Source organism: Oreochromis niloticus, linkage group LG14, assembly GCF_001858045.2.
Source record: "Oreochromis niloticus isolate F11D_XX linkage group LG14, O_niloticus_UMD_NMBU, whole genome shotgun sequence".
NCBI classification, from domain to species: Eukaryota; Metazoa; Chordata; class Actinopteri; order Cichliformes; family Cichlidae; genus Oreochromis; species Oreochromis niloticus.
In genome coordinates, this window is record NC_031979.2 from 11750493 (window position 1) to 11775968 (window position 25476).

Here is a 25476-nt window from a genome sequence, read left to right on the forward strand (position 1 = left end):
TATGGAGGATGCCCCACCACACACCTGTCTGTATGGTGCTCTAAGTGCTTGATGATTTGGTGGACTGTCACTAAAAATGTGGTTCAGGGACTGAAACAGTGTCTGGTCAACATATCTGCTCAAATCTAAAGGATTTGATTTAAATCCCTGTTGTAGCTGAACATGGTTTGCTTCATCGTATTACTGATGATAAAGACGCTTTGGTTTGGTTTCAGTGCAACTTTCAGTCAATGCTAATGCAGAAAAGCATAATTTGCATTTCATACCATATTATGTGATATGCGACTACTGACACTGTTTCAAAGAACCAGGATGTAAAGTAGTTTGGCTGCTGAACCCAAACGCTACTGAAGCAAGATTACAAGATTATCTGTTCTGAAAGAAATCTTTTAGTGTGTGCTAGGCTGCTGCAAGGGCATTTGAAGTTAAAGGCACTATAACTTGTTTACTCACACAAGAGCTGATTTCTCAGTTATCATTGGAATTAATTCTGAGAAAGGAACAAAGACCACTCCAAAGAATGATTCCAACGGAAATCCTCACTTTGCATTCTTTTGGCCAGTTTTTTATCTTAAACTACTGGATAACAGCTCTTTTCTAATAACATTGAAGATGCTGTTTAACTGCTTTTCAGCAGTAGTGCCCTACTAAATAAAGACTTGTTACGTATAGAGGAACTTTATTAATAAGAATTTTAAAAAATATATACATAAAAAAATACAGCTTAAATCTCTCTTAAGACCTGAGCAACCTGTCAATGATGATCGCTGGTGCATTGCAACCATGATTGCACTGTGACACGAATGGATGGTTATGGGGCCAATTTTGTGAATAAACAACACTTTTTTAAAAAATGGATGTTTAAACCATCAAATCTTCTAACAATCGTGTGTGACAAATGAACAACAGAGTTGCTCTGATGACAGTAAGCTTTTCCGAAATGCCTGGCAGATCTTTATTGTGAGAAATGCGACACAGAGGCCTCCACGCAGCACACGTGAGAGTCATTAAGGAAGGCAACACACGGGTGTAACAGATGATGGCTCAGGTCCAGTGAGAGTCTGAACACAGGAACTCACCTGACAGGAATCTACTTGTCATTAATACACCTGTGCTTTTCCCAGCAACACGTGTTTTGGTTTTTACCCTGCACAGTTTAAGGTATGATAGTGCACTGATCTTATAAATCCTGTCCACCAGATGGCACAAAATACACATTTTAGCTGGGAGCTGGACATTCACAGGGGAGTGTAGCATCAGTGGAAAGGCCCCATAGTACAACAACAACAACAACAACAACAACAATAATACTAATAATAATACTAATACTAATGATAATAATAATAATAATAATAATGATAATAATAATAATAATAATTTTAGTCAATCAAATATATCATATACCAAACATGCTTCCAAACTAAATTTTTTGCATTCTTTGCATCAGGTCAAAATTTACTTTTTTTCTTTCTTTTTTTTTGTCACTGGCACTGCGGAAATGGATCTACAGCACCACTTAAGAAATTTTAATGAACTTCTAACAACTTATTTACAGCTTGAAATATGTATGACATTTATTACACACAGATTCAGTGAACCCAATCCAAAGAGGAAGTCTGGAAGTCCGCCATTTTGAATGTAAAATGACATTTTGGCACAGTTTTAGTGTTTCCAGGCATCGCTGGTTTACACATTCGCCTGCAAAGTGAGAGGTCGCTGGTTAAATTCCATTTGGTTACTTCAGGAACTTGTTGGGGTTACTTCAGAAAGGGACATCTTCGTCAAAGCCATGTTTGTGGTGAAATTTTGATCATTTACCACTGGACATAAGATTTTCATCTCTAAAAATGTATTTTGTCCAGTCTGTCCCAAACTTCACATGTTTGATGACAGTCTGGCGACGACTACATGCCAATATCTGGTCACACATGGCGCCACAGTTCTCATATAACATTTTAATCAAGACTACCCCACTGTGACTGAAGTATTTCTTGCAAAACAATCATAACCAAACAAAACCTTTCCTGCACTGTAAATGAACAGTAGGACAGAAAGATTACTAGTCATTGCGGAAAGCACAATGAATGTTTTTGTTTACATTGTTGGAACGAGGAAAAATTCCCCCACCACAAAAACAGAAATACTCATGAAAGCAACCTGTAGTGCAAACACGAGGGCTGAATTTATTACTTCCTGCACTAGAAACCTGCCGATGTTACTGATATGGATAGATCACCAGTCTTCCTTGTCTTTATCTTATTATCTCCTGTTGAGATGTTGCAGCAGAAAATATTTTTAAAAGGATCAGTGTGTCAGAAAGAAAGACCATTACCTCCATGGGAGTGATAAACTCCAGTATTTGTGGTTTATTGCACTGGGTAGTATTTTCATCTACATCTACAGCTCGAAAATGATGACATCACCACTAAAGGTACAGTGTGTTCTCAGGGGAAGTAATGTAATGATGTTGAAAATGGCATTTCACTGTGACTGAAACACAAAAAGGAACCAGTCCCATCCCGACATACACAAGTGGGCATCCATAACTGCAATTTATCAGGTGGGTGCAGTGTGTGTTGGCAGTGGACTCACTGTGCCTAAGCAGCCATGAATCATAGAGGACTTCATGCTCCCCCATCGTAAATCCACTGGCACCTACCAGCCAGTCACTGTGGGTTTGCCATTGTAGAAAGCTGAACATACAATCTCTGCATAGAAGCACAGCTGCAGTTAATATGTTAGCTCTGTATTTGTTCTAAAACCTTCTGTCACTGCGTGGTGATGGATACTGGTCGGATATTTTTAGCTGCTTTGAATGTTGAGACAATCAGCTCCATTCCAAAATCGATTTTTTAACACAGGTGAAACCAGTTACTCATTTCTAGTAAATCAGTTGCCTGAGAAATTTTCCCTGGGAGCCAAAATGTTCCAAAGAATGACCCTGAAGCTGGCTGACCTGAACAAAGTGCAGCAAAACTTAACACTTACACAAGCACATATTAATACGTCTACTGCTCTGTTGCATAATTTTGGTTAGGTTGCAAGGCATGACAATGATGTTAATATCATTTTTACCAACTTGTACGTGAAGTGGGGAAACTAGTCATTAAATTGCACTGAAATAACAACAAAGAAAAGAAAACTAAGCTGCCTTACTGCACTAACAGAGAAACACAGAGCTTCATGAAATTTCCCCTCTTTTGTATTTGACCCTTCACCCTCAGCTTTTCCGGTTCTTCTCTATTAGAAGCTGTCAGTTTTAACCTCCGAGTTGGGTTGAAATGTCCTAGCTCGGCATGTCAAACAGAAGGAGAATCGCAGCTGAAACTATATATCTTTATTTCCTGCAGAGCTCTAGCAATGATTGCACTGTAATGTTGCTTTTAATAAACTTCTATGGCAATTATGACAGAAGATGCTTAAATCATCTTAAAAAGCTCAACTGTTTCTGGAGGTCACATCTCACAATTGAAATGGAAAACATTAAAAGAAAAAAGTACACATTCTCTCATTTCTAAGGTTTGACATATAAAAACATAATAGAAATGATCTGGTTCTTAGTGGATCTTTACGACCTCAGATGAACCACAAAACACAACATATTACGCCATGCCATTATTTATTTAAAAAAAAAAAAACCTAAACCAAAACGCAGAAGCAGTGTGTGGAAACTAAGAACACCCCATGATTCAGTAGCTTGTAGAAGCAGCAATAACTTTATCAAGTTCTTACATCACTGTTGATAAGAATGTTGGCCCCTCCGCTTTACAACATTGCTTCACTTCATTGAGGGTTTGCAGACATTGGTTCATGCACAGCTCTCTTAAGGTCCAACCGCAGCATTTCAATCAGGTTGAGGTCTAGACGTCGACTGGGCCTTTGCAACACCTTGGTTATTTTTTTAAATGTATCTTTTCACCTAGCCATTTGGCTGCAGATTTGCAGCAGAATGTGTTTGAGATCATTGTTTAATATGTTATGTTGTTGTTCATCTGAGGTTGTGTGTACCCAATTTGAGCCAAGTCTTATCTGTCAGGCAGATGGCTTCACATTTGATTCAAGAATACTTTGGTTCACAGAGGAGTTCATGGTTGTTTCAGTGATTGCAATCTGCCCAGGTCCTGTGGATTTCCTGTGGATGGTTTTTTCTAATTGTACTGTCATGAGCATTAGCATGTAACATGCTAGCGGAGGCCCGAAGAGTCTGAGACATAGCCCTTAGGTTTTGTGCAGTTTTACTGAGCATTGCACAGTTTGATCTTTGGTCATATTTGCTGGGATGTTCACTACTGCGAAGATTAGCAACTGCACTGAATGTTTTCCACTTGACAATCATCTTTCTCTCTGTAAAATGATGGGCTTCTAAGTGTTCGGCCTCATTATGGCCTCATAACCTTTCCTAGATTGATGGGCAGGAACCATTTCTTCTCAAAGATGATTGTTGATGTCTTTTCTAGTTGGTATTCTGTTAACAAACAGCTGTTTCAGACCTGCAAGCTGACAAAGTTGCTTTTACACAGATGCGCACACTGACTGTTGTGAACACCACTTAATCGAGTGGAATTGATTAGCAGCACCTGGCTGCAACATATCTTCTAAATCCCTATTAAAGCAATAAGGATGTACTTAGTTTTCAACACACTGTAAACTGCATTTTGGCGTAGCTTTGTAAAATAAATAATGACATGCTGTAAGAAAAGAAAACGGCAGACGAATGAAAGAGAAAATCAGAGAGAAAAAGGCTGAAAAAAGTAAGTATACCTCTGAAAACTACACAGGATTGGACGTTTAACCCTGTTATTTCAGTCAGTGTTCGCAAAGACCTTTTTAACGTGCACAGCTGTCAGGTGAAAATTCCCCGCTACGTAACACGTCAGCCAAAACTGCCATGCGCGCTCCCGCTGTTTCGTGAACCGTAGTTTTCAAAAAAAAAAAAAGTGTGACGCGGTAGCTCTGATTGCATTCAAGTACTGTGGTAATTTAAAAAAAGGGAGAGAAACAACCTCCCTATAGGGGTTTATTCATGAGCTAATAACATTAGGTATTAACTTGGCCTTTTTTATTCCTTGTCGTCCTGTCCAACATCTTGAGGAAATGTCCCACATTTTGACTGGCTTTTAAGTCTGGCTTTTAACTAATACAATATTGCACTCAAGCGACGGTTCGGCTGTCCAGTGCTATGCTGAAAGTTACAAGTTAGCAGAAAGTCACAAGTCAACATGGTGATGAACATGGTAGGAAGTAGATAATTCTTTTTCCATTTCAATGCGGTGTGAAGTGACTGTGTGTGTGTGTGTGTGTGTGTGTGTGTGTGCGTGCGTGTGTGTGTGTGAGTATATAAAGACTAATGCATGAAATCATATAGGGAACAAAATTCAGCTTCCTTTTATTATTCTCATATTTACTTGATTTGGAAACGTTTTATTTAAATATAATATGTCTGACAAGATGACCCCGGACTGTAAAGGGTCACGTTGCCCCACACAGACTCTGTGTTAGTTTGTTGGGGTCTGGTCGCCCTGGTCAGCCTGTACAGTCTGTTTAGTATTTGATATCAAACACAGATGTTTCTAAAAATCAAATACAGTTTCCACAAAGTGCTGTTCACGAAGTTCTGTTTTCCTTCGTTTCCCCATTTTACCAAATCAGCTGGTGTGTTACGGAATATGACATATTTATTACAGATGATAACTTATAGATTAAAAATGACTTCTATGGTCTGATTAAGTGTCCAGCTCTGCTTATAAGACAGACCAGAAAATCAGTAATAAAAATGCATTTATAGTTACTAAATCTCCAGTTAAGCGGAGTTTATTTAATGAAAAATGTCACAAATCAGAGCTTTAGGCTTTGATCGCCGTTTTTCTTTGTTTTAGGTTTTGTTTGTTTCCTGGACCAGCTTAACCGTTATGCAAAAACATTTTAAACCTACCTGTTTGTAATTTATATTCAGAGGTGCAAATATCTTTCTTGCCTTTGCAGTCTTCTCGTTAAAACAATGCAGAGCTGTGAGCTTTACGAGCAGCACCTGAAGGCAACAAAGGGAGGCGCTTTCACTGTGGCTGTGGCTGGTCTCCTGCCTGTGCAGCCCGACTCTCCTCCTCCTCTTCCTCATATTTCTCACCGCATCCCCTTTACCACCTGCCACAGCGGCGACGCAGCGATGGAGATGGTCTGGAAATCAGCTTGTTATAAACCCTTAAAAGACAACAACTGAGAGAGAGGCGTAGAGACGCGCAGAGGGCAAGAGAGGAAAGGTGGAGGCAGAAGGTAAGAGACAGAAACGGGCAGTGACAGGCGGAAACACAGAAACATATGGTTTGCGTGAAGAGCGGCTGTTTGAGAGGGCTGCTGGAGCGGACAGAAACTTATTAAACCGCGGAGACCGGCTCAGAGCTCTGATCTGATCCGCCCATCTCATTTTACGCACTTCTTTGCCTTTCCCCCCTCCCCAGCTGTTTCCAGCTCACCTGTTCTCTCTGCCTGCACCTCTGCTACATTAGTTTGTGCAGGGTGGATTGCGGTTATTGGACCCTGAAAGCGCGCGGGCACAGACTCACACACACAAGCACGCGCGCAGACCATCACAAGACGCGCTGCAGCTACAAAAGCTTGTTGCAAGGAGGAAATTGAATTAGACAAGTTATTCCCACAGAAGAAGAAGAGGAGGGAAACTCGACTCCCGGCTTCCCCAGCTCATCGTGTCTCCACTGTAGTCCTCACCCCCACGCATCCCACCACATCCCTCGCTCTCCTATCAACTCCTCGCGGTAACAAGAAGCCATGTCTGGACAGACTGTGACAATCCCGGACGACCAGGCGTTTGCCAGCTTCAAGGCCGAGTGTGTGTGCGAAGAGGGCTGGAATATGACCTACAACAAAGGGGTCGTCACTGTGTGGACCCAGTCTCTGGAGGAGGGGAAGTCCATCCACAAAATTAAGGTGAGACAATTTAACCATACAGGTATGAATAGAACTTTTTGTGCGCTTCTATTGGGCATCGGGTACTGGTGGGAAATAATGGAAAGTGGTGTGGATGTGGTCATGTGGCAACAGTACAAAGACAAAGGGGAAGGGGAGCGATATAAAACCCTGCTGCATAATCCAGCTGGCAGGGAAGTGCTCCCTTCTAAATTCCCATATGATTTAAGTTGCTGACAGCCTTTAAGCATTGCTCTCTCTCTCATTGCTCTTATTGCAGCTGCGCTCTCCAAACATCCCAAAAACACATTTGAAATGAGAAAGCACTCTCTGTAAGCAAATCAGTTTTAATAAATGACCCAATATGACTGTAGCAGTCCAAGTATAGGGCTTGGAGGTAAAGACAAGAACTTTAAAAAAAAAATGCATTGTATTGACCACATCCTGTTTTAGATAATGGTGCGTATTTGAATTGATGCCTGATGCCCACAGTAAAAAAAAAAAAAATGTCCCGCACTAAAGAGAAGTGAGAGCTGGCTGAAATCTCAGGAGGCAGGCTTAATTCTCTGGAGACATGTCGCCTTTTGCCAGTGAAACTATTTTCAAGCCTCTGTGCAAAAGCGTATTATGTAGAGTGCTGAGTACTACACAGTTTGTCATCCATTCAAAACAAATGGAAGTCTGCAAAAGCACACGCTCAAATAGGGCTGCTGACAATAGTGGGAGAGCAGTCGGTTAGGTCATGAGCAAATAGACAGGATCGATCAGTTTGTTCGGCCATCGGTTCAATAATTACCTTCAGTGTGAGCGCTTGCTGCTTCTAAATCCATTGTCAGTCTTGGAGTTTAATGACTACATTCTTTTTTGATCACCTTTTGTGTGTTTTGTGTGTGTGTAATTCTCATTTAACTAAATCGCCCCGCAGTCCTCTGAAGAGCATCAGTTTACATTAATAGGACACTGTGCCCTATTAGGTGGAAAAGTCTAGTAGTTCCTGGTTAGTTGTTTAGGTAAGGTAACGTGAGCGCCATGTGAAACTGTGAGCAAACTCTGTTATCTGCTCAAACAGCAGTCGTGGCAGTTTTCGTCAAGTGTGAGCGTTTGTCCTGGGAGTTGACGTGGAGGCATTATTAGGACGGCGGCGCTGCTTGTAGCCTGTGAGAATCTGCCGTGTACCCGAGTCTAACAATGACTGACCGCAGTCGTTAATAATGCTTTGTTTATGTTGTGGGAATCAGAGAAGGGGGGGAATTAATTTAAACAGTGTTCTCACAGCACACTTGTGGCAAAACACCCAGTTCTCTCTTCAGCACATGATTGTATTTCCACACATTCAAGCTCGAAAGTAGAAGTTTAGTAGAAGCTAGCAGGGAGCATTTTGATTGAGACCTGCACCCAAGGGTAAACTGTAAATAAAGAAAAAAATTCACACTTTCACTTGGAGCCAACAGCTTTGCCAGTGTTACTTCATCTTAGAGCTGCAGATGCTGCCAGGAGACCTGACTGACTGTTAATTTAGTGCTTATCAGGCTTAAAAACCTCTTTTAGCATTTTCACTGTCTCTCTCACACACACACAGAAATGTTTGGCCTCACGGCCCGAAATCTCAGGAGGGTCCTTTCCACTTTTTAACCCTTCCAGCTTACTAATCTGACCAGAACTGACTACATATCCAAAGATACAAATGAAACCCATCATCCGCTTTATGTGTGTGTGTCCTGCTATTGTATCCAGGTCTGAAGAGAGTCAGCGAGCCACCCGGTGTTTACTTTGTTAAATAAAGTCTTGTTAGCTTGTGTGCATATGTGCGTGTGTACATAGAGGTGTTATCAACATGTGCAGGAGCTGCAAAAGCACAGGGCTTTTCCCAGCCCCCTCTATCCATCTTCTTACCTATTAGCAAGCTTCTTTGTGTTTGTGTTTGTGTGTGTGTGTAGTGTACAGGCCAATCAAGAGCCTATAAAGCCGCCTCATTCTCCTGCGTAATTCCTCAGGGTATATCCTGTGTGCAGAGGGTAGGGATCTGCTTATTCAGGCGTTTCTCCCTGACATCGGACAGGTGTGTTTTATCTTGACAGTTGCAGACTGCAAACAGTGGGAAGTGGAAAGTGCACGCACGCATGTTTGAAGTTTGGGTGGGGCTTCTATCTGTAGCTGGCACTTTATCTTTATGTAAATATGACAAAAGCTGGGGGTTTTGCATTGTGCACTGCTGTCTCATCTCCCCTTTTGTTTCACTCTCACATACCAATCTTCCACGCTGCAAATGTACTGTATATACAATTATGTCATTACAAATGTAGTTGTGAGTCAGTGTGGTACTTACAGCTGTTCTGTTTATAGACGGAATAAAGCCGTGCATCTCTAACGTAACCTCTCTGCCTGTCTTGTGCGTAGCTTTAAAAAGCAACAAAGATAGATATATGTCCATTTGAGTGAGAGAAGTGGAACAGGCTGGCAATCATCATCATCATTAGCCTCATCATCATCGTCATCATTGCCCCTACCATATTAATCAGTGATCACCTCACAGTTCAGTCATGACTGTGCTCATTCTAACCAGCAATTTAATATCATCGATCAGCACACGACTTCACATGCAACACTCAGTGTGTGTGCATTAAAATGTGGGTAGTTTTTATTTACTGTTAATGGGCCATCCTCCTGCCCACATCAACACACACTCACAGAGACACGCAAACATACTCCCAGGGTTTGCCTTCTCTCATGCTGACGAAGAGGGAAGCCCAGCTCTGAGTCACTCCCCTTCTGTTTTTCTTTTTTTTTTCAAATTTACTGTCATGTATCAGCACCCAGAGGAACAAATGATGGGAGCTGACAGATTGGAAGAGGAGAGGGAGAGGGCGGCAAGAAGAGAAGAAGAGTGGGTGGAACAGGGAATAAGGGAGAGAATGAAAAGTAGAGGGAGTGGGCTGGATGTGCAGGGATCGCAGGTCACAGGGTGTTATGAGTAGGCAGAGAGGGGGCCCTGTGGACAGACATATTGAAAAGACTGCCGTCTACACACACCTATTGTTTGTCCACCTATGCCTGCTTGTCTCCGCCATCTCTATTTTATCTTTCTGAACTCTGTTTCACCCCCTCTATCCTGCCCTCTTTGCTTCATCTGTCGAGTTTATTCAATTAGTTTGTAATAGAATTACACACACGTGTACGTAGCTGGCTGTATGTCTTCATTCTGGGCTGAATGTCTTGCTCCCTGCAGCTTTCCCCCTTCGACTTTTCATTTTGTTTTTCCTTCTTCCTGCTACTCCTGTTTCAGTTTGCCTGTGGACACAAGACATCCATTATTCTCTCTGGTCTTTTGTGACCTGCACAGACTCTAATCTCTTTACACGCACTTTTGGAGTCCACCCATCACAGTTCTAGTGCAGAACCATTATTCTGAAAAATCCCGTCATACTGTATTCTCTCTTTTTTTACTCTGTTACAACTTTTTCAGCAACGTGGTTTCAGTGGTGATGCAAAGCTGGTTGGGTGTTGGTACCATTTGAGACCCAACCCACATTTCAATTGGTTTACGAACCAAAACTGTTCTAATATTCCCTGGAAGAAAATCATTGAAGAATCTCTGAACTGGATCTGTGAATTTTTCTGTAAAAGTGCCACAACCTTTTCAGTAGAAATCCATGGAACTGGATCTAGATTTGGTTCCAGCACCAAATTGGTTTAAAAGAGGCGTTTGTCTTTTGTCTAGTTTTTATTTTGGTAATAAATGTGTAATGCCTCCTTGACTACACTGTTAAAATAAATCATAATTGCATTGTGCCTACATAATCTATCTCACTAATCTTTAATACAACAACAGAATACTCATAAGGGTTTTAACTATTGTCTTTTAGACAGCGATAACAGATGACTTTACAGTCCCTAATTACGTTTACAGACATTAAGATGTGCCTTGTAATGTGACAGACTTCCCTCTTGGAAAATTAGTTTATATCCTTGTGATTAGTGATGCAGTGTAAAGATTCTCACTCACTAGTTGATTTAATGCATTTAAAATAAAAATCGTCCGAACAACAACACACATAAATAGGACATTATCTTTCAGAGTGTCATGCTGTGATATATGGAGGATTATTGCTGTGGTTATAAGCAGGATTTTAATGTCAGAGCTTATTTTTTGACACACAAAATGTTTTTAGTAATTTTTTTTTAACTTTTTTTACCCTCTAGTTCAGGGGTCTCAAACTCCAGTCCTCAGGGGCCGCTGTCCTAAAACTTTCATGTGTCCCGTTGCAACACACCTGAATACAATTAGTAGGTCATTAGCAATACTCTATAGAACCTGACTGCATGCTGAGGTGCCAATCCAGCCATTTGATTCATGCTACAGCAGCTCATGAGTGAATGAACATGGTGCAATAAAAGTACTTTTAGAAGCACATTTTTCCAAACATTTACTTCAATTTACTTGAGTAGGGTTAGGGGTTGCCATCTCAGCATGCAGTCAAGTTCTGTACTCTTGCTAATGACCTACTAATTTTGTTCAGGTGTGTTGCAACAGGGACACATGGGAAAGTTTCAGGTTAGCGGCCATCGAGGACTGGAGTTTGAGACCCCTGCTCTAGTTGATCCAACAAGGAAGTTGCAGTGTCCTCTGGTGGACAAACCAGTGGCTAAATACCGATACTGATAGCTAATATCGACCTATAGATTGGTTGGGATCTACCTGTCCAAGTCCAGTGACACACCCACTACTTTAGCTGAAGAGCTCTTTTTGTGCTTTTTGCGAAACACAGCTAGCTACACATTTTTGCTCAGTTCTTCTGAACTTTGCTTGCCGTTTGTTGCTTAAGTGGCCTAGCAATCTGCTACTCATGTGAAGTATGAAATCACTTCTTTCTTGATTAGGCTAACGATAAGGTTACAATAGGTAACACTAATGTGCTTGCACCACATTCCCGTTTAGTTTTTTTCTGTTTTATCAGCTTTCAGTCTGTATTGACCTGTTCTCTGCACTCAGCCTGCATTTCCTCGATCTCACCGAGGGTTCTGTTTCTGGGAATGTCATTACAATTTAGCATCTACAGTTTCCTTTGTTGCACAGTGTGACTGTTGTGGAGTCGTGTGAGACTGTGTTCCTGTGTGAGAGCTACAGCTAAAGCTGATGGCCTCGGCTCCGATCTGGAGTTTGTAAACGAACATTTTCGAACAAGTGGGTTGCGTGCCAAAATAAGACACTGGGAAGGCAGTGATATCTGGTCTCAGGACAATTAACGTTTTTTGGGATCTTGTCTGAAAACGTTTGGTGTCCTCATTTTTATGCTCCAACCTGGTTTTTTTCTTTCTTTTCATTGTCATTTATCATTTCATCTTCAGTAGAACTCCCAACATGATATTGTTATATGTTCGGGTGAGTATTTGATGGTAACTTTCCAAAAGTGTGTCTTAATTTGCTGACTTGTCCTCTAGGAGTAAAAATTGCAACTCACCAATATTTTAGTTGATGGAAAAACTCATCATTGCCTCTCAATAAAGACGCTCTGGGTTTCTGTGTGGCATTTGCATGTTCTTCCTGTGCCTGTGTGGTTTCTCTCTGAGTAGTATGGGTTCCTCCCACAGTCAAAAATGCATGCATGTTTGGTTAATTAGTGATTCTAACCTGGCTTTACGTATGAATGTCTGTTTTTCTTTGTTGGCCCTGGTGACTTTTCCATGTATCAGACCAATGCGGACCATTTTGAATTTCAAATAGTTATTGTTATTAAAGACTAAGAGGAGACCTCGAGTTTAAAACAGGTTTACAGACAAATCTGGGATACAGTCTATGATAATTTTCCTAAATGAAGCCTGAAGGGAAGCAGTGATGGAAGATAGGCTAGGCGGAGTTTTAAACTGTCTGGACTGATTTATAACAGGAGTTAAAATTTATCTGGGGCAGACAACTTCCCTTGGTCCATTTCTTTCTAATTTGCTCTTGATCAAGTGCTGGGTTCTTTTTTCCGTCATTGCCTTTGTGTCTCCTGTGCTTTATAACTCTACATGCCTCTACCCCTTGCCTTTCACCTTGTTATTATTGAGACTAATTCCTCCTGGCAATTGTAACTGTGGCAACACTGTTACTCAAGGGCTTACCTGGGGTGTATTGCCGTCTATGCCAGACATAGCCAGGAGTCTCTATGGTTTCATTAATAAGCTGTGACATGCTATGCAAACAATCAACCGGCTGTGGTATTAATGGAAGCACCACTCCTCCTAGTTTTTTGCCTATAACTTGTACGAGGCTCCATCCATCCGTCCATCCGTCCATTATCTTCTGCTTATCTAACTGAGGGTCAGAGTGGGACTAGAGCCTATCCCAAACCTTGAACAGGTTGCCAGTCTGTTGCAGGGCTAACACATAGAAACTGACAATCATTCACTTCTACAGCTAGTTTAGAATCATGTAAGAACCTAACATTGATGTCTTTGGACTGCTGGAGAAAGCTGGGGTACCAGGAGAGAACCCACACAGACACGAGGAGAACATATAAACTCTTGTGTGGAGTTTGCATGTTATCCTGTGGATTTTAACCTATGATTTTCTTTCTCACAGAGGAACAATGTTCTTTGTTTCAGACAAAGAAACACATTGAACCATTGAACCAATGCCTCACCACAATATATTATTTAATAGGGTTGTGGACTGGTACTATATATATATAACTCTCAAAACACATTCGTACTATAAACCCATTCATACAAGCGCCGTTTTCAATACCTAAGTGCTTTTAATCATTCACACACAATGGATGCATTGGAGACAACCCGTCGTTCAGTATCTTGCCCGTGGATACTCGGGCATGCAAACTAGTGAAGCTGGGGATCAAACTACTGACGTTCTGATTAGTAGATGACCAGCTCTACCTCCTGAGCCGAAGCCGTGCATTTATGTGCAGTTGTTTCATTTCAGCTAGACTCTCTACTGCTGTTTTCCTGCTCATTAACTCACTGTGTGTCTCCCCTCTGGGGTAGACATGAAGTGAAGCAAAGAAGCAAACAGACTCCACTAGCCACCAGCAGCCTCCTCGAGGTGACAGCAATGTGTTATGTTGCTTTAAGTGCAATGAAAACTTCCTAGTAATTGTAAGTCAGTCTTAGATGTCAACATGAAACGTCTGAAAGGAATATGCAAAATGTTAAACTTACAACAGAAAACGAGAGAAACTGTCAGGAAAAAGCAGCTCTACCTGCAGATGGTCTTTCTGTAGCATAACATGGCCACGCAGTACATTTTACACGTCTTTTCTGGTCTAATGGCTGCTGCTGAGTATATCTCATCTACACAGCATAACTGATATGAGGAAGGTTGTTTTAGTCTAAAAAGCTGGTGCTCTAGTGCAGAAGAGACTCTTCACACATCGTTTGTTTCGGACAGAACCACAAAAAGATAAAAAAAAGGTGGCATTCAGAGCTCCTGCTACTGCTGCACTCTTGAAAAAAAAGCAACAACCCTTTGACATAAGTCTCTCCATCTCTGTCTTGTGGTGAATGTGTTTTCCATTTAAGAGCTTGGGTCTCGGTAATGACTCATCTATGGTCAGTGGCCTGTCTGTACTGATTGTCTCTCTGCCACACACACACACACACACACACACACACACACACACACACACACACACACACACACACACACACAGTCCCCATTTCTGCTCTCCGATACTGACGCTCTCCAACCATCTGATGTCTAATCATTTACACATCGTTTGCCATTTGTGTTTCTTTCATGTGTGGGGTCCACATGGGTGCAGTGAGTGTGTACATATATTTATTTCCAGGTATTTGAGTCTGTGATGTGTTCATCGGGCTTTGTTTTTGTGTCTCACTTACCTTTCTTGGCATCACTAGGCCTGAGCTCTCCTCAACAGTGGTATACTACTTCACTTTGAATTTATGCTGAGCAGCTTCATTAAACTCTAATGGATTTTCCTACCTCATAGTTTGCATTAGACACAGAGCAATGAATTCGAACAAGTGCAATACTGGTGCCATAGAATTATGTATTTTAAATACAGTTTGAATAAGCTGTGTGCGACTCAAATTTGTAAAATCATTGTGGATTTCCCTTTGTTGCCTAAAAATTAAGCCTCTGTTTCTCTTTCTGTCCTTCTTCCTCTCTCAGTGTCGGATGGTGTGCAAGGATGTGTCAGCTGAGACCATGTATGACGTTCTCCATGACATTGAATACAGAAAGAAGTGGGACACAAATGTCATTGAGACCTTTGATATTGGGAAGCTTACGGTCAATGCGGATGTTGGTTACTACTCATGTATGTTGCACACTCGCATGTAAGCGCATGTAAATATCGTTTAGGTACAGATTGTTCTGTGATGCTTTGTTCACATGACTTCTCTTGTTTGTTAACAGGGAAGTGCCCAAAGCCACTTCGGAACCGTGACGTCATCACGCTCCGCTCCTGGCTGCCAATAGGAAAAGATTACATCATCATGAACTACTCTGTCAAACATGCCGTAAGTAAACATGAAAATGCCGTACATGGCAACATTTATGTCATATAACCTTAATCTGTGATCGAAGGAGCGCAGGAATGCTAGTGCAATGGGAACAAAATGAACTGGGTGAATAGTGCTGTGCAAAAGTCTTAAGTCATCTCGCGTTTCTTGATATTTTGCTAGGAAAATGGGAAAAAGGAGCAATGATTTACGAAACATGCGCAAACATGAATAGAAATAAAGTATATAAGGCAAAAGCAGAGTTAGTACCGCTCTAATGAGCGTGAACATCAATATTTAGAACCGCTTTAATTCTTCCACATAGCCTGAACTCTTGTATGCAAGCTTTCTTTCAATTTCTGTAAGCAGCTCTAAGGAATAGGTCCTCAGGCTTTCTTTAAGGAAGTTCAAAGCTCTTCTTTTTTCAAAGTTTCTTCTTGTTATGAGTACACACAACACAGGGTCACCCCTTTAGTTAGGTGCCTATTTTATGCTTGAATCATTTATAGGTCAGTGTTAAGTGACTCAATAAACAACAACAAAAAGAAACATTCCCCCAAAAATGGTCAAGTACAAGGATTGAACTGATAATGAGTGAAAAAGCAGCCAAAAACAACCTCTGAAAGAACTTCAGAAATGAGGAGTGGCTTGAGACTTTTGCACAATAATGTATACTGGCGAGCTGAAATGAAGTGGTCCTCTTTAGCAAGTTGAACAGGCCCCGTTTTTTCTACGGGAACATTTCACCGCTCTGTCTGTGTACGGGTGTACGGGTGATTTAAAGTAGCAATAGACTAGTTTTCTGCATTTAAATTGGTTCCTTATGAGCTTCGCTTTCACAGCGTAGCTTTGTCCGCCACTGAGTGTGAAATCTACCCGGGAAAATGGAGGCTTAATTTATGGCACAAAATAATCTGACTGCAGTCGGTCCCAGAGAGGTTGATAACATGCGCCTCCTGCTGATTTTCACATGAACAAGTACCTGCAACAACCATCATATTTCATTTTTGTTTTCAAAAAAAACAAAAACATGATACCTACTTTCCTAAAAGCCTTTCTGTCTGCTTGCAGACTCCATAAAATGCAACCCAGTGCAATGTTGCTAGAAGTTGCTCAGCTCAGAAAACAGGAACGTGATCCAGTCTCCAGAAGTACTTCCCCTACCACACGCTCTATTGCTCTCTTTACTTACACAGCAACAGTTTAGCTTAGCACCTTTCCAAAGACCATGCTCTATCATATTGTCTGCCCCTGATGCTTCCACCTGAAACAATGATAGATGATAGAAGAACATATTGTGTTTTAAGCTCAGCTTCCGAGCATGCCTTTTCAAGAACTTGAATAATCTAGATACTATAAAGCTGTAAAAACAATCAGTTGATTAAAGCACATTAAGAGGATGTGAGTAACTTTCAGTTTGGCCTCAAACCTCAGCTTTTCTGTTGGCTTTATGTCTGTTTGTACTCATCACCTGTTGCTAGTTGTGTCCTGCATTCATTAACCTGCCACTTGTTTTCTGGGTTGTCTGATTGACTGGCTTTTAAAATGTGTAGAAAACTTAGAAAGACTAAGAAAAAGAAGCAAATCCTCAGATTTGAGAAGGTGAAACAAAGTAAAACAACAATTCCACACTTTCAGCGATGTCTCTCTCACTGTCTTCGTGTCTGTCAGCCTTTTGTGTGCATCATGGGTTCCCATGTCTTTTGTCTTTATTCCTTTTGTCTGTCACCTAGTGTCCTTTTTCACTCTTTTGTCTCCTGTCTGCTTTTCATTCTAACTTTTGCTCACCAGTACAATGTTTGCAGAAGGATAAGGCCTCTCATATGACCGTGAGCTGTTGACTTCCGCCCTGCCTTCCGCATTCCTGCATCAATTTGAGATTCTGAACACAACAAATTGTGTGTCTGTTTATGTGTGTGGTTAGCCAAGGCTAATCTTGATAATCAGAAAAACTCGAGAGCTCGACTTCCTGGAGTTTGGCTTCAGGGGAAACTTATAAGTGGCGGGTTGGCGCATCCATCAGCGGGACATGGTTCACTTATGCTGTTTTGTTATCCTACAATCGCTGTTCAGCTTTTCCACGAATCATAACAGGAGCCATGAATTATTTTCAGTTCTTTAATCATACATTTCCGAAGCTTTTGCAATCCATCTGTCATGTAACTATGGTTAGTGCTGCTGTTAAGCGTACCATTGTGTTGAGTGCTATAGAGTCCGATATGTATTTGCATGAAAACCCTATGCAAATATTTATAATGGCAAAGGCTTAATAACTTCTAATGGCTTCTAATGACCACTTTGTTTGCTGAGCCATAGTTTTTCTTTTTTCCCACAGTGGAGTCACAGATCCAGACACAACAGTGCTGATCCACTGACTCATTCGTTTGGATTTATCAAGTAACAGAGGCATTGTAACTATATCCTTTGTGCCCAGCAGCTAATTAAAGACTCATGTGATCCCTGTCATCTATCTCCATCACGAGGACATAATATTTTGCCTAATAGTTCACTTTGGCCAAATAATATTTAGTTTGAATTGAACCAGAATTGATTTACCGTGTAAATATTGACATACAGATTAATTATACACTCACTGGCCACTACATTAGTTACACTTTGCTACTCTAGGGGAACCACTTTTGCTTGCAGAACTGCCATAATTCTTCATTTGAGTACAGTGAACTCATTGTCATGTTCAAGAAACCTGTTTGACATGATTTGAGCTCTGTGACGTATTTGTATTTTATCCTGCTGCAAGCAGCCATCAGAAGATTAGTACACTGTGGTCATACAGTGCTCTAGACTAACTTTTTGCCACGGTTGCACTAGTGCACCTAAATTTTTTTTCTTAGGTGCACCAGCACAAAAGTTAGGTGCATCCAAATTTTTCAACCACGTTGCTTAACACCACAGTTTTACATGTTTTAAAATTGCTGTCCATGCAGACAATATTGATTTGTAAATGATTAACTAACAATCTTGTCAACACAAAGTTCTTTGTTTGGAGCACATTTGTACAAGAAAGATGAGCTGCTGAAAAAGTGCTTGTGCTTAAAGTGCTGAGCTGAAATGTAAATTTAAAACATCTCAAGATATATTGAATGAAAGAAAATCTAAATTAAAAGTGCCCGAAAGGCTTCAAACTGAACATCTCAATATCTGAACATCCGAACAGCTTGATATCTTATGCACTATCCTCCTTTGCAGTCACATGCCTCTCAGACACACTTTTTTCCCAGTGTGTCTGGGATGACACCTATAAACTGGGCACACATGACATCATTACTGTATGTGGGGTTTACGTTCAAGCCATTTTTCTTGTGAAGAATTATTTCGGACTTGAACTTAGTGAACAGAACTTCTTCTTTGGCAATATTGTAGGCGATGTTAAACTTAATCATCATCTTGGCCTCTGATGACCTGTTTGCTGCTGCCTGCACACAAGTCATCAGAGCGGCAGTCCCCTCTCCTCACTCCCACTGAAAGGCAGTGGGGAGAGGGGACACTTGGGCAGTGCATTTATTGCCGCATATAATGTGTTTTCTATATACACTGTGCTTTTTCAGCGTTTCAATTCGAAATGTATTAGCACCAGTCACAAATGCAGTACTGCCGGCCATGGTCTTTCCCCACTCACGACAGTAAATGCAGTGCATCATGTTGTCAGCTTTACTGTATCTTAGCCAGGGAAACTGGTCAAGCCACTCTCTTCGAAATGTATACACTTTCCCCCTTTTACTTTCAGTGGGCTCTGGCTCGGAGTCGATCGTATGTGGCTCATTACCTGGTGCCGTCTCCGGACCGGTGTTAGACATAACCTGAGAGGTTGATGGCTCCGTCAGAGAACTGGCTATGAATTTTGGACGATTCAGGCCTTAACTTAACGAAAAAGTTATCAATTGTTCTACTCGAACGGCTGGTCGCACCTAGGACCGAGGATTTTTCTTTTAGTCGCACCATTGAGAAATTAGGTCGCATGTGCAACCAAATCGGTCGCACTCTAGATCCCTGTCACAAAGGAATAGTCCCTGGTGTGGTCTTCTGCAGCTGTATCCCATTTACTTTAAGGTTTGACGTGTTATCCTCTCCTGCATACCTTGGTTGTACCCAGTGCTTATTTGATTGATCATTTCAAAGCAGTCTGACCACTTTACTGTGACCTCTGACGTCAACATGGCATTTTTGCTCAGCGTTATCTGTAAACCAGAGGGATTTTTTTTTTTTCGGTAAAAATCTCAGCAGATCAGCAGTTTCTGAATACTTAGACCAGCCTGTCTGGCATCAATACTCTCATTCTGATGCTCAGTTTTGGCTTCAGCTGGTCGTCTTGATTATGTCTACATGACTAATTGCACTGATTTGATGCCATGTGATTGGCTGATTTGATATTTGTATTAACGAAGAGTTGAAGAAGTGTACCACATAAAGTGGTTGGTGAGCGTATATTCGAGTGCACATAGTGATATATTAAAAATGATTAATTTTGTCCAAAGTTTAATTATCGTGTTGTCATTCAGCTGATTGCTCATCAAGTGCTCGAGTCCTGAGATGATCCGTTTCCTGGTGTTCTGGGTGTTTTCAAACACATGGCTTAGTCATGATTAATGTTTCAGATTTAATGAAGTCTAAAAAAAAATCAACAAGATTACATTAGCTCGGAGCATGAGAATTCTGTATCCCGGAAACCCGCAGATGATTTACAAAAGTTCACATTGCAGAGATTTCTCCTGCCAATACAAGGTAGTGTGCTAATTGTAGAAGCCAAAAATATGAGTTAAATAGCAGAGAAAAGATAAAGCAGATGTCTTAGCTGACTGCTGCTCTCTGTTCTTCTTGAGTGCTCTGCAGTGTCCCTCTCCTAATTAGTGCAGACTAACCAGTAGTGGACTCCCTAATCATTAATAATAACCTTGGATATACTGTTAGAGTCTAAGAAGCTAAAAGGGAAATAGTGGGCTGCATGCAGCTTTGCTTTTTTTATTTACAGAGTGGTGTGCACTGGATTGCACTGCATCAGAAGTCTGACTATGAAGCTGAAAATCAGTTTGACTGGCAGCTTAACAGCACAAAGCTCTTGATGTCTACTCTGCCTTATACAGATCTCACAAAGAGCAAGTTTGTATACATAAAGCAGATACTGGATTTCTGCTTGCAATCGCTGATGCAGGTGTACCTTTAAAGGAGCGTGTCAAAGACATTTATGTTGATGCATAAGTTTGGTGCTTTTTTTTCTTAGTCTTTCATTCACCTTGTGAAAAAGAATCTAGTGGGCTCCTCGTCCTTTTTGTTTACGCTTTGGCCTCTCTGCGCTTTTTCCACAGAAATACCCACCTAAAAAGGACATGGTACGTGCAGTTTCCATTCAGACTGGCTACATGATCCAGAGCCAGGGACCTAATAACTGTACCCTCACTTACATGGCCCAGGTGGATCCTCGAGGTAACTAACACACACACACACACACACACACACACACACACACACACACACACACACACAGAGAGAGAGAAAGGTATTCAGCACCCAAGGACAAAATCAAACAGAGCACACACAGGAAGAGCAAAACACACTCACCTAGGTACTTAACTCTGTGTTCTATGAATTATTCATTGCCCTGCCTTTATGTCAAAATATGTCACCATAGCAACCATATGAAGGACAGTCTATCTCACCTCTCTCGCGCTCTCTCGCTCACTCTTCTTCACTTTACTTTTTCAGTTGATGTTCTCCTCTTATTCTCCATTTACTTCACTTTCTAACTGCTGATCACATGCAAGCAAGTGCAGATTGTGTAACTCTTTTTAATTATCCGTTGCTAATGCCTGTGTGCGTGTGTGTGTGTTTGTGTGCATGTATGAGAGAGAGCCATATGGGCGCAGTGAGTAGTTACTAAGTTACTAAGCCTTGCTTTGATCCTGGTAATGTGAAATAAAACAGACTCTGTCACACTCCAACTTTTACCCATGATACTTTGCTCACCCCGACTCTCTTTACAGGTTCGCTACCCAAGTGGGTTGTCAACAAGTCTTCCCACTTCCTTGCTCCATGCGTAAGTAATATGTGCAGATTAACAAAGATCCTGTAAGTGTGTTGTGTGTTTGACTGTGTGATAGTCCGCACTTCCTCTCAGCACAGTGCCTGTCACCATGAGAAAATACGCAGACCTTATAGTTTGCTGCTTGTCTGAGGGCGGCTGCTGTATATGTTTATTAAAATAGGGCAATGAGTCTCTAGAGAGCATGCTGTGATGGAGGACTCCTTAGAGATGATATCAGGGAAAGAAGGCATCTAGTGAAGACTGTGACTAAACACAATAGGATTTTTAGAGTTTTTAGAGATTTGCTTTCCATTCATATCTCAAAAAAAGCATTTTACATTGTTACTAATAAATAGTATCAAAGCTTTTAAAAATATGTATCTAATTATTCATATTAGGAGAGGGTCTGAATATCAATATGGGATGTGGACAGTGACACATTTCTTTTATTTTTTTTTTTTGCAATTTTCCTTTGATACAACAACACGGTGGCTTTTAAATCCAACAATTAAGACATGATTGAAGTGCAGTTTTTTTTAAAAAATTATTTCATACAGAGGATTCCATTTTCATAGGCTCAAAAATAATCAGACAATGAGTGAAGAGCAGATTTTCGATCAGGTGAGGGCTGTTCTCTCATTATTCCATGACAAATTAAGCAAATAAAAGACCTCTATTTATTTCCAAGTGTTGGCTGGTTGCTATACACTGAGGCTCTCAAAAGTCCAAAGAGATAACCGTGCCAGTGGCTGAATCAACAATCTGTTTCATTCTTAAAAAGAAGGAATGCACTGAGCAGCTCAGCAACACCAAAAGACCTGAAAAACTATAACAGAGTGCATGAGGACAGAATTATTTCCATGGTTAAGAAAAACAGCTTCACAACATCTAACTAAGTCAAGGACAATGTAAATACAGAGAGTTTACAACAAGGTGCAAACCACTGATAACACTCAAGAACAAGAAGGTCAGATTAGACTAAAAACACCAAAACAAGCCTGCACAGCTTTGGAAAAAAATTATTCAGACAGAACTTGTATCAGAATGATGGGAATAGAAAAGTACAGAGGAGAGAAACAGGTAATGATACTACATTAACATTACATTAACATTAAACATGGTGGAGGTAGTGCTATGGCATGGGCGTGCTTTACTGCTGACAGAAGCAGTAGCATGGATTGTGAAGTGTACAGGACAGAAGTGGGATATTCTTCAGTTGCAACAAGCAGCAACCGAATGTGGTGGCAATAAAGGAAACAGTTAATGCAATACTTTTGCTAACCTTGAATTAAAGCTGAAAGTCTGGAAATCTGCACTTTTTTCACATACCGCTGAAGTGCAGACCGATTCATCATTTTTGATTTGAAATCCACTGAGATGGTGCACAGAGACAAAATCAATTCATTGTCAAAATACCGCAGGCCTAACAGTATATAGTATTGCTTTGCTTTTTGGTAGATATATTTTTATTAAAACATGCGGCTGCTCTTAAAGCGAGAGTGGTTGCAGTGAAGAAGATGTATGCGAATCATAGGATTAACTAATAGTTGAAAGAAAAATTGCTTTTTATTTTTTGGGCTCTGCAGTTACAAAGATATCCAGATATATTCTAGATGATTGTCTTGCCATGCACTGAGTGCTGCTGTAACTTGCTGGACCATTGTTTTTCAATGAGACGCGTTGCTCTGTGATTTTTACCCTTTAAAAAAGCATACAGGCATGTTGTTTCTGACATTAAGTACTATCAGACATGTGTGAAGCTCCCTTGTTTGGCTCTGATATTTGGAAAAAAGAAATTCTCTGTTCTTGTGGCTCTGAACAAGATCTCCCCCCTCTTTTTATCCTTGCCCATGTTTTATCTCTATAGATTCCTCCATCTCTCACAGCTTCCCTTCTGTCTCCCTTTATCCTGTCACTCATCCATCTTCATCTCTATTTTTGTATGGGTGCTATTTCTGTCCTCTGTATTTTTCATCTCTGTTGAGTTCAGCCTGTTCTTCCTTATAGAGTATTGATCAAGCATACGTGTCGGCCAACCTGTTTGCTGGAAATTCTTTCTATCACTGCCATCATTTCTCATAAATCACATGTTGTTGTTGTTTCTTTTGTTGTTGTTTGTTCTTTCCAGGCCATGAAGAAGATCTGCAAAGCCTGTGTGAAGTATCCAGAGTGGAAGCAGAGACATAACCCTGGCTTCAAGCCGTGGCTTTACCCAGAACAGACTACATTGCCCAGCATCCCGCTCTCTGAACTCAGCATCCAGCGGGCAGAGAGCCTGGAGAATATTGATGAGAGCTCCTTGGCTGAGGCCCATGAAAGAGAAGACAGCGACTGACACACACACATTCACAAGCAGCACACACACTCATACGTTCAAGCAGGGATGCAGAAATGCCCGTAACATGCACCATGACATGTACGTGTATGTGATTCTATTTGTAAGTATGTGTAAACATACACACATAGATACACGTACTTGTATCCATATTGTACATGCAAAGTGCACATGCAGGCATATCAGTAGGCACATATAGGTAAGCATTCATGTAGACAGACAGTCACACGTTAACATGCGCAATGTGGGAACAAACTCACAACATACAACAGCTTCACTCAAACTAAATTTCGAGAACTTTTAGCCTAGTCAGTTTTCTAGCTGCGACCTATGCAGGTCATTGCAGCTGAATATGTTTTCAGTAAGATTTCATGTCAGAATGTTTACAGACTAACCTGACAGTGCACCTTCTGCTGTCAATCAAAATATGACTGAATTATTAGAATTAAACTGCCCTCTTTAAGCCACTAGTCACACACTTCAGCGCAAGATTACACACACACACACACACACACACTATTCATTTATGCTACACTAATGCCTTCACATGTGTACACCCTCTCCCCCTATCATCGTCTCTCGGTCCAATGTTATGTGCCTCCATCACATTTTGTAAGCACATGATAAATATGCAGGTGTGCAGAAGGCAGCTGGAAAACCCACCCCAACCTGCATCCACGTGTGTCTCACATACACGCACACACTCACGCACGCATTCAACACTCACACGTACTGTCTGATCCTCTGTTCCAGAGATGGATGAATGTATGTAGAAATTCAAGATTAAATACAGATTCCTACAGAGGTTTTCAAATTTCACTGGTGATCCGAGTATTTTTTTCTCTGTGTTTGTTTGTCTGTTTTACTCGCTTCGGGTTGGCGGCTGATGTCGCCTGCAGGTTTGCATGGTTGGAGTGATGCTGAAAGGGGTTTAAAGAATCACCAACCCAATGGGTTGCTCTGCTCCCATTCACACAATCTGCCGTGAGACCTGCACGCAAAACTGATGTGACGCGATTAGAACGGGGGAAACACTACGTCACGCAGCCTGCACGCGCCGTGTCCAACGTTTGCATATGTGAAGAGTATGTCCGCGCTCACTGGCCTAGATCAGGATTAGGAATCCCCTCAATCTGTTGGCATGGCAACTCTGAGATCGACTCAGCACTAAAAAAGAGACGCAGAGTGATTTTATTTATTGAAGGGTGTCCGCCCCCAGTCTTCAGTTGTATGATTGAAGTAAAAGCATGTGCAAGAACACTGCAAATGCACTGTGGGTCCTTGTGATGAGCTAATTAAATGGCAGAAGAAGGAGCTTGATATTACTCTTAGCACAGCAGCTGAGCAAACCATCGTGCCGCAGTGAGAGGAGCGAAACGGTGAACTTTTCATGTAACACCGTGGCCGTGTTTCTTGTGCATCTTCCTCTTTATCTGTTCCTTTTTTTTTTAAATACAACATCCGCCTCTGCATATGCGTTGCCTAATAAAGTATGAATGATGGAGGAAGGTGTATGTGAGAGATAGAGACACACAATGTGTAAACAGCGCTTGTGCTCCTACTTTCTTTCCTCTTTTTTGTTTTGTTCTTGTGTTGTTTTTCATACAGCTGTATTGACTGTTTGCCCTTATAACCATCCATCCATCCTCGGAGTCTTAATGAGGCCTCTGGCCTAGCCAGCAACATTATGTGCATGTGTGTGTCAGAGGAAACGGCTGCATGT

The 25476-nt window shown here is 41.2% G+C and overlaps 1 protein-coding gene across 3 annotated transcripts; it reads left to right on the plus strand.

Annotated features, from left to right (window-relative positions):
- Positions 1-6048: 6048 nt before the first annotated feature.
- On the plus strand, positions 6049-24572 carry stard10 (StAR related lipid transfer domain containing 10). 3 transcript variants are annotated; one of them, XM_013273880.3, is made up of 7 exons: positions 6049-6270; positions 6456-6942; positions 15050-15197; positions 15296-15399; positions 20703-20820; positions 21378-21430; positions 23547-24572. In XM_013273880.3, exons 2-7 carry the CDS (start codon positions 6784-6786, stop codon positions 23751-23753), a joined length of 789 nt encoding a protein of 262 aa, XP_013129334.1. In that variant the 5' UTR covers positions 6049-6270; positions 6456-6783; the 3' UTR covers positions 23754-24572. The 3 variants fall into 3 exon arrangements, with proteins under 3 accessions (XP_013129334.1, XP_005454408.1, XP_003449364.1); XM_005454351.4 differs by having other exon boundaries at positions 6656-6942; XM_003449316.5 differs by having other exon boundaries at positions 6049-6942.
- Positions 24573-25476: the final 904 nt, after the last annotated feature.